General features: G+C 48.5%; 1 protein-coding gene across 1 annotated transcript in view; it reads left to right on the top strand.

Moving 5' to 3' along the window:
• Positions 1-12,615, top strand: part of PEAK1 (pseudopodium enriched atypical kinase 1) — a 248,378-nt gene extending 235,763 nt beyond the window's left edge. The window contains exon 10 of the mRNA XM_027768913.1: positions 10,084-12,615. Within this exon, the coding sequence (XP_027624714.1) occupies positions 10,084-11,247 (1,164 nt within the window). The 3' untranslated portion in view covers positions 11,248-12,615. The remainder of the gene's footprint in view (positions 1-10,083) is intronic.
• The last annotated feature ends 5,245 nt before the right edge of the window (positions 12,616-17,860 follow it).

The raw sequence follows: 17,860 nt of genomic DNA on the forward strand, positions 1-17,860 counted from the left end.
GGCTTGAGTAGAATGAGGACCAAGCGGCAGGCAAGAGCTCCATATCGCGTAAGCCTCAGGGAGAGCAAAACTCCTTAAGATGGAGTTTGGGGGGGGGGGTAGAATAGGGAACCCATGAGACAGTGAGCACATCCTACGTTTGTTTTGTTTTTAAGTTGCCATAGGACCCTTGAACTCACCAGAGGGGGCAGTGGGGCAGTGTGAGCATACCGTAATCCCTTCTCCTCCATTTCTCCATCCTGTCGGGATTTGGGGCATGCACACACACACACCTCGCGTGTTCTTTAAGTCACCAAGGCCAGCCGTGTGGCATCCATTTTCCTAAATCATTAGGCTAAGGGGCCAGCCCAGCCTGATTTTTAAATAAGTGTTTTGGTGAGGCAAAGTCCAGATTGGTACCTAGACGATACTTAACCTTCACCCTCCACTTCTGTTTCACCGTGTCTTCTGTTCCCACCCAGCACGTCGACAGCCTGTCTCTGCGGGCTACATACTGGCAGGCCTCCAGCCCTTAACTTAATGTCCCTGCTCTCTAAATAAAACTGAACTTAAACTTTAGCACAAACTTAACTTCCCTTCTCTAAATAATAATCTACTTTGCTTTTCCTCTTTCAAAGAATCTGGGTAGCCACTGACCAAACACGTATTCCTCATGGTGGAATAGCATCAGCTTTAGAAGGGCCTTTGACATTATGCATCGAGGAAACTGAGACCACAGAGGGACGGCCGCTTCTGCAGGGGGACACCAGCATCACGGCGGGCTGCCTCCTCCTACACAGAGCCCGTCCTGTTACAGCTCGTCCTGGCTGCACCAGTGAACTGGTTCTGCGGAGCTCAGGGCCACCCCTCAATGGGCAGATGATAGCTTTTGCCTAGATGCAGGGTAGATAGTTGGTAAAATTATGGTTCAGTCACATGGGGACTGTTTCCCCCATTCCTCTCATGAGATCATTTCATAACAAATGCTGCCAGGAATGAGACCACATAAAAATTTAGATGAAATTACTTTGAAAAGGATGCTACAAAGCTCATATAAGCAAAAGACAAACAAAAAATCAAATAAAGTATGAATTCCTGAGTTATTTTTCAAGTAGTTCCAAAACTGGGCCTGGTGTAGGTATCTTCTTGTGAAGTTCTCCAGGTCTGTCCTCCAGGATAGAGCACTCGAGGCTCAGTGATAGGGAAGTACACTTCCCTGTTATAGCCCTGGGGCCGCTTCCTTTCTTCCAGCTCTGCCAGAATCTTGTTAAAGCCTGTAATAAAGTACAGGTGAACTGTGGAGAACAGCACCTTTTATTGCATTTTTGACTCCAGAGTTTCTGCTTATCTCGTTAGGGTGGATGCTGAGAAAAGCAAGACACTAAATGAAAAAACATTAACAGTAATAACTGTGATTGTTAGGAATTTACAGCTGGTTCAAACTATACGTACAGGCTATTAATTACTAGATTAGAGGTAAGGAAAAAGAAAAACTATGAGGGGAATCACTTCCACTTTCATAACACAACACATAGAATGCCCGGCGTTAAAAGTTTGCTGAAAGTGATTGATCAGCAGCCACCTCACATATCACAGCCATTCAGGTTAGCGTCCACTTCATTTCAGGGCTCAGTGCACAGAAGTACCCACGAGTCTCACCTGGGAGTTGGTTTAGGAAGGGCTTCAAGTGTTCATGCAAACCTGGAATCACAGTGAATTGTCTAATGGGGAGAGGGAGCCATGGCTTTAATTAATGAGGTTAGAGGACATAGTTGAGGATTACAGACCGGAGTTCAGATGCATCGAATTCCCAGTCTGGGCTTTGAACTGGTTATTGAACTGCTCTGAACCTCAGTTTCTCTAGTGTGAACATCCTGGGTGTTATTCTGTCACCCTAAATTAACAGTTTAGGAACATGCATGACTTTCTTTTGATCCTCATGCTGAGTAAGAGATTGAAAAGATTTGTTGAATACAAGCCACAAATAAAATGGCAAAATCTTATCTATTTGCCTTCTTGAATTTCTCTGCTGGACTCTGGAATAGGTTTCTCGGGCACGTGAACATTTTTGTAGCAGTTCAAGCTGTGAATTACCCAGCCTTCCTGACAGGTGCATAGCAGATTACTAACAGCATAGAGTTCTTTGGACCCAGACAATATTTTATATATTAAATACTTAATCCACTTTGAATATCGTTGTAACAGCATTGAGTGTGTGTGGGTCTTAGCTCTTAGCAGCAAGAAAAGCAATATTCCTCCGAGGCAGATCAAGGAATCGAGGTCAATCACTTATCAGCCTGTATTCTTAGAGTCAGGTTGTACCAAATGCTGAATATCAATAAGGAAGGTGCGGGTTTTCACTCTGCCCTCTCCCGTTGGCAGTTGTGCTTTTGTGTAAAGTGACAGAAGAGCACAGGTGGTGAAAGGTGTGTGATCGTCACTGTTTCTCACTTTTGTCCCTCTGCGGTTCATCCTCTCAATAACCACCTCACGAAGGTTCACTGAGGCAATATAAGATGCGCAGTGTCGAATGGAAATGAGATTCCCTGCTGAAAAAGTGGAAGTAGACTGAAGGCACACTAGGCCCTTAATGGAAAAAGAAAAGCTAATGTAGAACATTTTGGAAGAGTACTGTGCTTTGTAATTACGGCTTTCTTTGGAGAAAAGGAGAGAAAATTGAATGGAACAACAAAAAAACATAGTCATTTTGTGGGGTTTTGTGCAGTGCAAAGTCAGTGAGCTCTGGACTCAGCAGGCAGCCCTAACTGATCAGACTCTACTCGTTGGATAGTCAGGTCACTCACGAGTGCGTATGACTCAGGTCCGTCTGCTGTTGCCCCTCCCCGTCATCCCGCCAGCCTCCGTCTGTTTCAGAAAAGCCATGCATATATTATAGCTGCTCTGGTAGATGAGCCACCTCTCAGTGTGCTGTGTAGACATATTGAACATGTGCTGTGTGAGTGTAAATCCTGTGTAGGGTGGGACACACACGGGAAGAAATCAAGTAGTCCATCTCATAGGCAAATCTAAAGCTCAGAGGAGGCAGGGCTAGCCCCTGGAGCCTAGAGTTAGGGGGCAAAATCCTGCATGGCCGACCGCTTGTTCCAATCCTGGCTCCAGGTGTCTTGGAAAACATGGCACGTACATATGCCCAATTCCAAAAGGAAAGAGAAATGGAGGAGAAGGGATTGAGTCATGCCATGGTGGGGGAGTGCTTTCTCGCGCCTCTCTCTCTGGCAAGCACACACACCATTTGATGAATAAAAAGAAATAAATGGGCCCAGCAGGCAGTGTGGCAGTTTAGGCCGTTGAACCCCACATGACCAACTGTGTGGTTTAAGTCTTGGACCCAGTGGCTCAAAAATCACTCCGGGTACATGTGCACATGTATCCAAAATCCCAAGAAGAGAACGGAGAAGAAGGACTTGTGGCATGGCCTTCCTCCTGGGGGGTCATCTCTCACTTTGTCTCTCTATCTCTGGTGAGTGCACACACCCTGTAGCAAAACTAAAAATAAATAGTGAAACGGATAAAGCTGGAGCCCGGTCTGAGTTCTAGGCGTCGGTGGGAAGTCAGCAGTATGTCCGAGGTGTGTAAGCCATGGGCAGGCTCACTGAAGGGAGCGCATTCATGACAGAGGGACAGAAGCAGAGCCCGCAGACACCAGCGTTTAAAGGAGCCTTCGGGAAGAGGGGCAAGTGGAGAAGAATCGGTGATACCACGCCGTTCAACAACAGCATGGCCGCGCCATCTGGTTTCGCCAATTGTCCCCTGCCCTCCCCTGCCGCCCTGCTTTGCTGCCAGAATCTGAATCCCCGTTTTCGAAAGGGCAGCAAGATGCATGTGCTCTTTGCAGATCGCAGGCATCGTGGGCATTTCAGAGGGGTCAGTAGTACTAGCTTCTCCTTCCCAGCTGCTTTTAGTGGGGCCCAACAGGCAAAGCCCCCCATAGTCTGCTTTTTAAAAGTTAGCTGTCTAGGTCGAGGTTGTTATCGCAAACATAAATGCTTTATAATGGCAGATTTGCCTCAAAGGTATGCAGAGCAGTTGCCATGAGCAACGCAGAAACTGAGCCCTGAACTGAAATGAGTGTTTGCTATTAAACTTTGCAGATTGTGCTTAAGAAATGATTGTCAAGCTCCGTGTCCCTGCCGAGATCGGGCTTGTGTCAGTGTTGTGTGCTTTGACCTGGGTCTGAGGAAATCTCTGGAGCCAGTGCTTTAGCTCTGATTCTGCAAGCGTAGTAGGGGTGGGGGAGGAGCAGCCCACTTTCTATCAGATAATGTGGCCATGATTCCAGGGTCCCCATCCCCCATGTTTGGGAATCCAGTCAGATTGCTTAGTGCCGAGGAGCATCGGGTATTTGTCTAGGCTCTCAATTGATAGGGATCAGATTGAGTCATGCCATGGTGGGGGAGTGCTTTCTCGCGCCTCTCTCTCTGGCAAGCACACACACCATTTGATGAATAAAAAGAAATAAATGGGCCCAGCAGGCAGTGTGGCAGTTTAGGCCGTTGAACCCCACATGACCAACTGTGTGGTTTAAGTCTTGGACCCAGTGGCTCAAAAATCACTCCGGGTACATGTGCACATGTATCCAAAATCCCAAGAAGAGAACGGAGAAGAAGGACTTGTGGCATGGCCTTCCTCCTGGGGGGTCATCTCTCACTTTGTCTCTCTATCTCTGGTGAGTGCACACACCCTGTAGCAAAACTAAAAATAAATAGTGAAACGGATAAAGCTGGAGCCCGGTCTGAGTTCTAGGCGTCGGTGGGAAGTCAGCAGTATGTCCGAGGTGTGTAAGCCATGGGCAGGCTCACTGAAGGGAGCGCATTCATGACAGAGGGACAGAAGCAGAGCCCGCAGACACCAGCGTTTAAAGGAGCCTTCGGGAAGAGGGGCAAGTGGAGAAGAATCGGTGATACCACGCCGTTCAACAACAGCATGGCCGCGCCATCTGGTTTCGCCAATTGTCCCCTGCCCTCCCCTGCCGCCCTGCTTTGCTGCCAGAATCTGAATCCCCGTTTTCGAAAGGGCAGCAAGATGCATGTGCTCTTTGCAGATCGCAGGCATCGTGGGCATTTCAGAGGGGTCAGTAGTACTAGCTTCTCCTTCCCAGCTGCTTTTAGTGGGGCCCAACAGGCAAAGCCCCCCATAGTCTGCTTTTTAAAAGTTAGCTGTCTAGGTCGAGGTTGTTATCGCAAACATAAATGCTTTATAATGGCAGATTTGCCTCAAAGGTATGCAGAGCAGTTGCCATGAGCAACGCAGAAACTGAGCCCTGAACTGAAATGAGTGTTTGCTATTAAACTTTGCAGATTGTGCTTAAGAAATGATTGTCAAGCTCCGTGTCCCTGCCGAGATCGGGCTTGTGTCAGTGTTGTGTGCTTTGACCTGGGTCTGAGGAAATCTCTGGAGCCAGTGCTTTAGCTCTGATTCTGCAAGCGTAGTAGGGGTGGGGGAGGAGCAGCCCACTTTCTATCAGATAATGTGGCCATGATTCCAGGGTCCCCATCCCCCATGTTTGGGAATCCAGTCAGATTGCTTAGTGCCGAGGAGCATCGGGTATTTGTCTAGGCTCTCAATTGATAGGGATCAATCTTTCTCCTTCCCTTTCTCTGTCCTCACTGATCTTTATTAGCCCAGACAACTACCCAGTTTCTCTTCAAGCCTGCCTTTGTCACAGCACGTTGTTCCCGTTGGTGGGTGCGTGCCTCCCCACAGGCTGGCTGTCCCTTCCATGGTCCCTCCGACTCCTTTGGCGCTGAGCAGCTCAAGCAGGCGAGCGCTGTATGTAGGTGAGCAAGTGGGTGAGGGTCTCACGCCAGGACGGGCCTCTCTCCCTGCTCATGCTCTTCACAAGAAGTGTTTCTTTAACTCGAATTTGGCATTGCCACCTTCACAGAACCGAAAGCTGTTCAGGAAGAGCCCTGGGGTGGATTTTACAGGAAGACTCCACCTTCCCCAGCCTGGTTTTGTTCTCCTGCTGCAGTCTGACAAGTAAATGAGTCCTGGACGTCGATACTGCAGCTCCCTCTAGTGTCACCGTGGCCCAGGCTCAATAGCAGATTTCTTCCCTTTCAGGAGATGTGGACAGCAGACAATGCCCAAATTGGCAGCATTTTAAGTAGATTTTCCCATGTTGTCTAAATAAGTGAGGCAGTTTTCTCCCATTAGAAAAGGGACTTTCACGTGAAGATATGGAACCATTCCAGCTCCAGTTTACTCCTTTCTAAAACGCTAGGGGCCCAGATCATGTGGAAATCATCCTTCTGGGGGAGTGCAATCTTTATGAGATTCCCCAGTTCAAGCCGGCTACTCTTTATAAGAAAAGAATGTGGATTCCTTTCTCAAGAGATAAATGAAAATAAGGCCAACAGGAAGTTGCTTTGATCCCTTGTAGAGGAAAGGGGAAAAGGAGGGGGGAATGGCAGAAAGAACCCTGTCCATCTGTACTGTAAAGTGTATCTTATTTTCTGAAATAACTTTTTCAGTAGAAATGTATCATCTGAAATCAGATCAATTTGAGTTTTTCTATAAACAAAAGGAGTCAAGTTATTAATATTTGAAAAATGGCTACGATGCAGTGCATAAAATAATGTAATACTCCTACCTAAATTAACATCATCGTGGGCTTCATAATAAAGATTTATGAGATACCTGTCATGTGAGATCCTATTATGGAAATCTCCATAGGCTGTGTTTGGGTTGTAACTATAATATTTGCATGGTTATGAACCAATTAAAATGCCTCGTGTTCCCCCTTCTTTTATACCCCGTCTTCCTTTAGATGAGAGCGACTCCTTACTCCTCAGCCTGTCTGTGTATTATAAAATGGGGAGATAAGGAGGTGCCGTCCTCCAGCCGGCTATCTCGGCAGACCGTTTTCCTTCGGAGCATCCAAGATGGTGGAACAATTCATCATTTCTTCTCCGCAAATCACTTGCACCCTTTATCTCAAGTCGATCTGTGAAGCCAAACATAAATTCCCGTTGTCGTGTCCATGTTCTTATCTACCCACAGAGCTCCGGGAGACCTTATGAAATGCGTGTGTCTGTATGCCTACCATCCGAATATCATAATTAGAATATCTTCTCTGCTTCTAATGTTAAATGACTACAGGGCCGGAGGGTTCTTTCGGTGTTCCTTTGCATAGTGAAGACCACAGGCTTGGTCAAATACTCTCTCCTAGTCTTAAACCAGCCTACGTTGGAGCAGAGCAGGCTGGGGTCTTAGGTTGTTTGTCAAGGTGTTGAACTTCAGCAGTCACTGTTCAGCCACCTTTAATCACACCCCATGATCAGAAGGCTTCTGCTGTGGCGAATGGCTCGCAGGACTCGGCAAGACATATTTTTCTGTTTTGTTCTCTTTGTTTAAATAAAAGAAAAGGACTCTAAGATTGCGTCGCTTTTACCAGTTTCCAGTTTAGTCATGGTCAGTGGTACATTTACACAGCTTCATGGTTTACAGGTGTAGTCCATGTACTTGGTGCCATGTCATCCTCCCAACTGCCCTGGAAGTCGGTCTCCGTTTATATCATCTCCTTCATCAGGGAGACTGAGACCCAGAGGAAGTAAGTGAAATACCGTAGGTTACGCAGCTAGTGGCAGGGCCAAGTCCTACGCCTCCCGGTCTGGTGAGTGTCTTTACCAGAACGTCTGATTCAGTTAAAAGCAGTAATATTTGATAGACTTTTCAAAGACTAAGGAGTGGGGACCCTGGCACTTTCATTCCAGAAGACAGTGTGGTCTTGAGCAGATTACTAACACTGGCAGTGGGACTCGTGGTGCCACGTGCTAGATCCAGCCTCTGTGTGGCTACATGTTGCCAGGTAGGATTTTTAAATACCTGGTGACACATAAATATGCAGTATTGCTAACAATACAAAATAGGAAGAATTCGTGTTATGACTGATCAAGTATTACATATTATACCGCATGTGCTAAAACGTTCAGAACTTTCCAAAGATGTTTTCTCAAGATATAACTTTGAACTTGAACTCAGCCTGGGAATGTTTGTTTCAAGACCAAGAGTTTGCTTATAAAATCGATGTTGGGGCCAGTAGGTATAGTAGTTAAAGTGCTGGACTCCCTCGTGGCTGACTACGGCTTGAGTCCTAGATCCGGTGGCTTGAAACTCACACTGGGCATGTGTGCACACAGGCCCGAAATCCTGAGAGGAGAAGGGATTCCGATGTGGCCATCCCCCATGGGAGGTGATTTCTTGCTTTCTGTCTCTCTGGCAAGCGCATGTGTCCCATAGCAGAAATCTCTCCCAAAAAAATAATAAGTAAATATTTTCTGTACTCTCAATTGACTAGGTAAACAGTAAAGACTTGAAGGAAGAAAAAAAAAAGAGAGAGAGAGAGACTTGAATGAAATTGTTTTCCTATCTCTCTCAGATAAATAGGTAAATAGACTGATAGAATCTTGATAGAACGTGCAGGCATGCTTACTCTGTGGTGGTGATCACTGGCAGCAGGTCTCCTTAACTCTGATAAATACAGTACGAGGCAGGTGCTCTTCCCCTGACACTCCCTTGCCTCTGGTTATCTATATAATATATACACGGAGAGAGAGACGCACACATGCGCACACACACAGATGTATTTGAGCAGGAATCAGAGTGCGCTGTTTCTCAAATCGGGTGACTTGTCTGCATCCTCCTAAGAAAATGTACCATTTGTCTTTTTAAATAAAAATGACTAGAAAACGTTCTTATAAAAATGTGTTTCTTTTTTGTGTCACTATAATAAACAGGCAACGTAAACCCGCACGAAGAATGCCTGTTGCTAGGAGATACTCCATAGCCGTGAAATATGGCGGCGTCCTCCCACCCGGGAGGAAGAGTAGGGAGTGCCTTCCGTAGTGAACAGGCCATGGAGGGGATTCCTGACCAGGCTCTTGTGAGCTATGAACTATTGCTAGAGACCGAGTCTTCCGGTGCCAGCCTCTCTTTATGATGAGGACAATGCGCACGGGGTGATTTTACTTACATTTTGTTTGTGTCACCCTTCAAGACTAGAATTACAATCGTTGCTAGAGTATGTAGAACTCTTGGCTAATATTTTTTATCAAAACGCTTCCTCAGTCCACATCCACTTGGTAAAGTTCTTTTTGAAAGGTCTTATTGCCTAAATATTGGGCTTTAAATGAGGCCTGTCAAGAGAAAGCATAAAACTCAGGAAACCGCCAGTGAAGTGTTGGTTTTGCTCTGAGTAGGCCGGGCCAGTGATTCTCTCAGCCGTTTTCCCACCCTGCCAGTGAGCCGAGGGCCAGAGTTGGGACTGTCACACTGACACTTGAGAAGCTAAGAAAACCCGCAGTTTACCTGGCCAGTTGTGTGCCCCTCTCCTGGTCTCCTGATCGGTGAGAAGTGGACACCAAGGGTGATAGGTAATGGAAAAGGTATTCTAGCCTGCTTTATGAGCGAGTGATTGGCCTTCTGTGTAAGTGTGGGCTGAAAACCTCTAAGAAAGATCAAAAAAAATTTTTTTTTTTAATTTATTTCTTCCATGAGAGAGAGAGGGAAGAAGAAAGAGAGGAGAGATAGGGGTGGGCACCTCCAACACGGTCTTCACACTGCCCCCCCTCCCCCACAGGCGGCCAGCATCGCAGGAACCATGTGCATACCAGCGTGCACAGGGGAGCCTCAGGGCGCAAGCCCAGGGCCTTCCTGCATGGCCTCAGCACCGCAGCGCGTTGTGTCATGCTGCCCTGGCTTAGCTGGCCTGTTCTGTTTTCTGGAAGAGCCATGAGGTACAATAGAAAGCATAAGCTTTGGCATTAGACAGACAGGATCGCTAACTGGGCCCTGGGCTTTAGTTCCTCAGTTCTTAGGTCACCAGCCTACATTGACATTAGTATGAGGACCAGAGTAGGAGGCAGAAAGCGGTGAGTGCAGCGGCGAGTGGGCAGACAGCTCTGAGCGGTTCCCAGCCCTGCTGCCGTCACTCAGCACGGTGCCCTCAAGCCGCCTCTCAAGACTTCACTATACCATTGTCTGTTCCTTCCCAGTCACCTTCCAGTAAATCCTCCTCCGTGTGTCACAGCCTGCTTATGAAGGTGGGAATTTGAGATTGTGTTATTTGCTTTCTTCTTTCAGATATGTAAGAGCAAAGCTAAAGAATCTCAGCAGTACTATCACAGCTTGGCTGTCCGGCAGAGTCTGGCTGTCCATTTTAACATCCAGCAGGACTGTGGTCACTTCCTTGCTGAAGTCCCTAGCCGTCTGCTTCCCTGGGAGGATCCGGATGCCCCTGAAAAAGAAGAGGATGAAACGGAAGAGAGTGAAGGAGAGGCGAAAGGAGACACCGATAGGAAAAACCCAGACTCCTGCTCCGAAGCAGAGTCATCCAAGAAAGAGAGCCAGGGAGTCGTGAGCCGGAAGCAGAGGAGCCATGTCGTGGTCATCACCAGAGAGGTCCCCTATCTCACCGTGGCTGACTTCGTGCGAGCCTCTCTGGCCCAGCATGGGAAGAGCCCCGATTTGTACGAGAGACAAGTGTGCCTGCTGCTTTTACAGCTGTGCTCCGGCCTGGAGCACCTCAAACCCTACCATGTCACCCACTGCGACCTCCGCCTGGAGAACCTGCTGCTTGTCCACTACCAGCCCGGCGCAGCCACTGTGGGCCTTAGGCCTGTGGAGCTCAGCCCCGCCGCGTCTTGCCCCAACAGGCTTATAGTGAGCAACTTCTCTCAGGCCAAGCAGAAGAGCCACCTGGTGGACCCCGAGATCCTCCGGGACCAATCGCGCCTCGCTCCAGAGATCATCACTGCTACCCAGTATAGAAAGTGTGACGAGTTCCAGACAGGCATCCTCATCTACGAGATGCTGCACCTGCCCAACCCCTTCGACGAGAACCCAGAGCTCAAGGAGAAGGAGTACACGCGCACAGACCTGCCCCGCATCCCGCTCCGCTCCCCCTACTCCCGGGGCCTGCAGCAGCTGGCCAGCTGCCTCCTGAACCCCAACCCCTCCGAGCGGATCCTCATTTCAGATGCTAAAGGCATCCTCCAGTGTCTGCTGTGGGGCCCCCGCGAAGATCTCGTCCAGACCCTCACCGCCTCCCCTAGCCTGGTGCAGAGGAACGCCCTGCTCCAGAACTGGCTGGACATCAAGCGAACGCTGCTGATGATCAAGTTTGCCGAGAAGTCCCTGGACAGGGAGGGCGGGGTGAGCCTTGAGGACTGGCTCTGTGCTCAGTACTTGGCTTTTGCCACCACAGACTCCCTGGGTTGTATTGTGAAAATCCTGCAGCACCGTTAGTGCGTCCCGGATGCTGCCTCTACTGCATTCTCACCTTCTGTCGCCCGCATACTTCCCCTCCCTAGTATTACACACAGTTCCAGGAAAGAGACAGGACAGACCTTCCGTCCCTCTCCATGAACAGATGAATCCGTTCAGAAAGGTTACCCACAGCTCCAAGTCAAGCGAGAAGCCGAGCCTGTCTCGACCGCACAGAAATTCAGCCGCATAAATGTACACTTGCCTTCCCTCAGAACACCTTCCATGCTGGTAGTCCCCAGAGAGAGGGAAAAGGCATGTCCCCGAAGGGACAGCTCCTTTGGTGTGTGCGCAGTGAGCTGTGTCCGGGTCCTCCATAATTCTAAATGCCACCCATCCTTTTAAGCACCCAGTATTTATTCCACTAGCAATAGACAGACTTAGCCCATCCGTGGTCATCAGTAAGCTCTCACAACAGACGTCCTTCCTTCAAAGTATCAGTAACTGACTCTTCCACCAGACAGATCTGCCATCCTCGTGTCAGCCCAGTCACGAGGATCTCTAGCTTTGTTCCAGCAGATCGTAGAAAGGAAAGGAGACGCCTCGTCCCTTGGGCCGAGACCCGTTTTCATTTCTCTTGTGGATAAGTGTGGGCGCTGCATGGAGGGCGACCCTCATAGTCTCCCCTCAACTGCCACTGCCTGATTCTCCTTCACCTCTGCTTTATCCCCACTCGCCAGTGAAGTTCAGGTTCGTCTGCCACTTGTGGCCCATCACAGAGTTGTCCCGAGGTGGCGTCTCTAGTGCCTAAGGGGGTGGGTGCAGGTCAGAGCTTGTGAGGAGCTGCAGGACACGAGGCGGTGATTTTCTTCATGTGCAATTCTCTGGGGGCCATCAGGGAACGGAGTTTAAAGTCCCGTCCTTTGATTACTGGCAGAGCTGCCAGTGTTGGCAGCCAGGGCTGGCAGTGCCCAGATCAGTTTTCCCCCAAGCAGTCGTTGGCCAGATTCCCTCTCTCAGTAGCCAGTGTTAACCAGTCTACCAAATGCTGTAGACACAGCCCTGAGTGAAGAGCTGTCAGTCAGGCTCTAAGATCTCCTTAGAGAGAGGGCACAGCGAGGCCAGCTGTTGGGGTGGCCTGGAGGCAGGGGACGGGGGAGGGGAGGGGGAGGAGGCCTCTGACAAGCCTGCTGGCCTCCTGAGAGAGCTACCTTCTGCAGAGACCGCCTCCCCGTATACGTGTTACCTCACTCCTTGTGGCTCAGACGTGGCTCACGGGCACAGTGATGGCTGAGGTGGTTGCCGGGGCTGTTCACTGTGTGTGGGGCCCATGCCCCTCTCCTATGGATATATGTGCAATTCTTATGTGTGTTTTTAGTTGTATATTACAGTGTTTATGTTGCAACTTCACCTGAAGCGAGATCTACAGAAACCCTCCCCTTCTTCCCTTGGCACATATTTGCGCTAAGAGACGAGTATTCCTTCTACCAGGTGTGTGTGTGTGTGTGTATGTGTATGCACATGTGTGCGTGCGTGCGTGCGTGTATGCACTTGTTTTATTCAAAACTGTGAGTATCTGTTTACTGCAACCTTGAAATCCCGAGTCGCTCGAACAGGGTGAGTGTGTATACACGTGTGTGCCTGTGTGTACATGCACATACATGCTGGAAGTAGAGGCCAGGCTTCTGGGGGGCAGCCTGTGGTAGGGTTGACAAACATGTTGACATGTTCTCTGCCCCTAGTAGGTGAGGGAGCCTGGGGCCCTCACCCACCAGCGCAGAGTTCTCGTAAAGCCAAGACTGACTGTGCAGTATTGCTTAGATAGCACATTAGTGGCCTTGGACATTTCTCAACTTGTAACATTTTTAACAGCCTTTCATGTGATTCACCTGTTTCAAAAAGGATCAAGAAAGGAGAAGAATGTATTTTATTGTGCTTTTTTTTCTTTCTTTCTTTCTTTTTTTAAAGGCTCCATATGGAGGCTGTCTGTGTCCTCCTGGCCAGCAGTTCAGGACTTCCAAGAAAAACGGGCTGGTTGGCCCGCGGAGTCCTGTCTCCTCTAGCCAGAGTGCAGGGCTCTGCCCCCGGGACTGCCCATGGAGTGGGCACGCCACCGCGGGCCAGCAAGCCACTATTGTGGTGCCCTGTGGCCTGGCTGCACCCTGCCTGGCAGGCTGCCATTCGCTTCGTCTTAACATCACCCTGTGCACATAACTGCTCGCCTCATTCTGCACTGAAGTGGCAACACACAGATCCCAGACCATGTTGGCCAGCACACCCCCACCCCACGGCTTGCGTATTGAGACACACCTTCTCAATGTTGCTCTCGCGTGCCTTGCCCATGTAAATTTGAATGTCGATATTTAATGAGGTTACATATTTAATGCAGAATGTTCCCTAGGCCTTCTTTGTTATGCCTTTAGGTATTCTCTCTCTCTCTCTCTCTCTCTCCCTCTGTCCTCCCTCTTATGACTTGGGTCTAGTCTTCATTCTAACGCTACAGCATAATAAGCATGGATACTGCCACTGTCGTTATCTTATAGCACTGGTAACCCAAGCACCTCTTCACAGCAGATGCATTAGTACTGTTGTTACATTCAGATTTGTTGAAAATGAAAGATGCATACCAACGAGTCAGAGGAGGGCCTCAGGCTTCCCAGAGACAGGTGGCTACATTAATTTTCCTCTGGATGATAGCCGAGAAATGTGAGGGTGGGGACAGAAGAGGGTGTGATGGGTTCGAGCAGGATAGAGTAAAGAGCTGTACTTCTAGGCAAGAAGTACTACCTCAAGTGGTCCTTAGAATATCTTTCCAGAAGAATGAGACGCAGTCTGCCTACCATTATCACAAATATTTTACACTTCTGTTTTAATAACTGCAGTGGGAATGTATGTGTATGCACATGTGTGCGTGCGTGCGTGCGTGTATGCACTTGTTTTATTCAAAACTGTGAGTATCTGTTTACTGCAACCTTGAAATCCCGAGTCGCTCGAACAGGGTGAGTGTGTATACACGTGTGTGCCTGTGTGTACATGCACATACATGCTGGAAGTAGAGGCCAGGCTTCTGGGGGGCAGCCTGTGGTAGGGTTGACAAACATGTTGACATGTTCTCTGCCCCTAGTAGGTGAGGGAGCCTGGGGCCCTCACCCACCAGCGCAGAGTTCTCGTAAAGCCAAGACTGACTGTGCAGTATTGCTTAGATAGCACATTAGTGGCCTTGGACATTTCTCAACTTGTAACATTTTTAACAGCCTTTCATGTGATTCACCTGTTTCAAAAAGGATCAAGAAAGGAGAAGAATGTATTTTATTGTGCTTTTTTTTCTTTCTTTCTTTCTTTTTTTAAAGGCTCCATATGGAGGCTGTCTGTGTCCTCCTGGCCAGCAGTTCAGGACTTCCAAGAAAAACGGGCTGGTTGGCCCGCGGAGTCCTGTCTCCTCTAGCCAGAGTGCAGGGCTCTGCCCCCGGGACTGCCCATGGAGTGGGCACGCCACCGCGGGCCAGCAAGCCACTATTGTGGTGCCCTGTGGCCTGGCTGCACCCTGCCTGGCAGGCTGCCATTCGCTTCGTCTTAACATCACCCTGTGCACATAACTGCTCGCCTCATTCTGCACTGAAGTGGCAACACACAGATCCCAGACCATGTTGGCCAGCACACCCCCACCCCACGGCTTGCGTATTGAGACACACCTTCTCAATGTTGCTCTCGCGTGCCTTGCCCATGTAAATTTGAATGTCGATATTTAATGAGGTTACATATTTAATGCAGAATGTTCCCTAGGCCTTCTTTGTTATGCCTTTAGGTATTCTCTCTCTCTCTCTCTCTCTCTCCCTCTGTCCTCCCTCTTATGACTTGGGTCTAGTCTTCATTCTAACGCTACAGCATAATAAGCATGGATACTGCCACTGTCGTTATCTTATAGCACTGGTAACCCAAGCACCTCTTCACAGCAGATGCATTAGTACTGTTGTTACATTCAGATTTGTTGAAAATGAAAGATGCATACCAACGAGTCAGAGGAGGGCCTCAGGCTTCCCAGAGACAGGTGGCTACATTAATTTTCCTCTGGATGATAGCCGAGAAATGTGAGGGTGGGGACAGAAGAGGGTGTGATGGGTTCGAGCAGGATAGAGTAAAGAGCTGTACTTCTAGGCAAGAAGTACTACCTCAAGTGGTCCTTAGAATATCTTTCCAGAAGAATGAGACGCAGTCTGCCTACCATTATCACAAATATTTTACACTTCTGTTTTAATAACTGCAGTGGGAATTTTGAATTCATTTATCAATTGGAAAGAAAGCCTACCCTTTGTATACACACACACACACACACATATATATATATACTCATAGACACATATATAGATACACACGCACACGTTTTATATATATGGGGTTTGCTTTGTGACTAGTATAGCACTTTAAGTTTTCTCAAGTAACATCAAATTATTGTCTTCAATATCGATTGAATTTATTTTCTTTTCTATCAAAGTCTATACTATAGATTCTTCCATTTACATTGGGAGTTTAAACAGTTTAGTCCCTATTGGAACATTTCCTTAAGCCACGCAAGCATGAACAATCTCTCTGCACATCCGGGTGCTAGAGAAAGGGGACAGTGGCTAGCGTGGCCAAGAGCCAGACCGAATGTATGCAGAGTGCCTTGTTAGCCTGGTAGTCTAGTCTGGGGGAGAGAGCCAGAGCATGTCCACCGATGACTGGGACCACAGGAGGCACCCGTGCTGCCTGGCCGAGGAGAGCCCTTCTGGTATTCGTTCCTAATGTGATGCCCAGAAGCCGAATCACGACCAATAGCAGCAAGACGAGAATAAGAACTTCTGGAACCTGAGGAGCACTGCCATCAGAACCGCAGCACGGGCAGGGCCTGCCAGGCCCGAGGCTCAGTCAGGATTGGGAGCCAAGAGTGTGGCAGTGACTTTCAAGATTGGCCCTGAGGAGACAGGCTTGCTGAGGAGGAGAGGGGCATGCCAGCGCCGTGCAGCCTGGCCTACCGATGCCAAGGGGCTGAAAGGAGAACGTCTTCCAGGCCGGGAGAGTCAGGTGCCCTTTCGTGTCACAGTAAGTGGAGGCCATTTTAGCTTCTGTATTCAGAGAGGTTTGTGTGTGTGAAAACTCAGCCTAGAGAGCTAAATGTCCAGAAATAGTGATGACACTTCTGGGAATAAAGGCCTTAGAGTTGTGGTTGAAATTTTCCAGTACTATAAAATGTCCAGGGAAGGTTTGGGGAGCCCGCTAAAGAGCGGGGCACAGAAGGACTACACCCAGCCTCCCAGATGTGGGTTATGAGTACTTTCGTGCCTGGGAGTACCTGACCTTTGTTTTTACTAGAAACTGGTAATTAGAATTTTTCCTGGATTTTGCCAGCAGTGATCTGAACAAATCAAGGTCAGTCCCAGAAATTGGGGTGGCTTTAGGATACTGCACTGTTAGAGGATTCCGGCTGTGCACCTCAAGTGGAAACGTACTTGGAGAGGGGGCAAGAGGACCCTTGACCCCCAGGGCCGTTCCCCTCGCTAGTTGGTAAGGATGGAGAATTCTGGCCCAGCCTAATGGGTGAACAGTGGCTGCCCACAAAGCCAGGTTATTAGTTTTACCTCACTGAAGCTCACATCCTCAGAGGCCCAAAGTGCTGTGTGCCGAGGCGGAGCCAGCGCTGCTCTTGCTGAAGGCCAACTGTCCGAGTGTGCAGTGGCACTGAAAGTGGGGATTCCACAGACCAAAACTACCACCATAAGGGGAACCAGAGAGTCACGCTGCAAGATCCCAGGAGAGATGATACCAAAGAAATTGAGCCTTTTTATCCTGATGCTTGCAAGATGATGAGGTTGAGCTGTGACCGATGTCATGGAGGGGAATTCACGTACATTCCATGTCAGGTTATTCAGCTGGTAAGTCCATCCTCCAAAAAGCACCTATTTTTAAAGTCCCTTTTGCACATAAGAAGAAAAACAAAAAAGTGATGATGAAGAAAGCCTTGGGCAGATAGAAGTTCATGGTATTTCAGGAGAAGGCGTGGTTCTATCTCCCCAGACACGACTGGCTGTCGCCCAGCCTCAGCTTAGGAGTATCAAAACCATGTGATACTGAAAGCTGAGGATTTTTTTTTTTTAAGATAAGGTAGTTTCAATAGATTTATTTAAAGAACTCTGGAAATTTCTTAACATATTGTAATTGTTTTTATAAACCTTCCTGTAGCGGTGTTGACCATCTACCACCGCCATCACCTACTGTTTATAAGTGCCCAGAATGTACAAGGTGCTATACAGCTCTTCACCTCCCGTCCCTGCAGCTGTTGGAAATGAGAAGAGGTTTCCATATCAGCCACTGCTAGAAGCTTTCTGTGCCTCGGTGAGCTGCAGGCCCTGTGTTCCGAACATCCCATGACGTGCTTCTCACTCCAGAGAGCCTCCGTGTTCATCCCAGCTTCTCACCTGTACCCATCCCACCCACCCCCGTGGTTTTTTTAAATCAAGAAAGTTTCAGGGAATCAAAAGAGGTCGGAAGTTTTTTAACCTAGAAGTACAGAGTCATATATTTTGTTACGATTATTACTGTAGTACAGAAAATCCACTTTGCCCGTTAATGTGTGGAGAGTGTGTGTGTGTGTGTGTCTGTGTGTCTGTGTGTCTGTGTG

This window comes from Tupaia chinensis, unplaced genomic scaffold (genome assembly GCF_000334495.1).
Source record: "Tupaia chinensis unplaced genomic scaffold, TupChi_1.0 Scaffold000078_1, whole genome shotgun sequence".
Taxonomy (NCBI): Eukaryota; Metazoa; Chordata; class Mammalia; order Scandentia; family Tupaiidae; genus Tupaia; species Tupaia belangeri.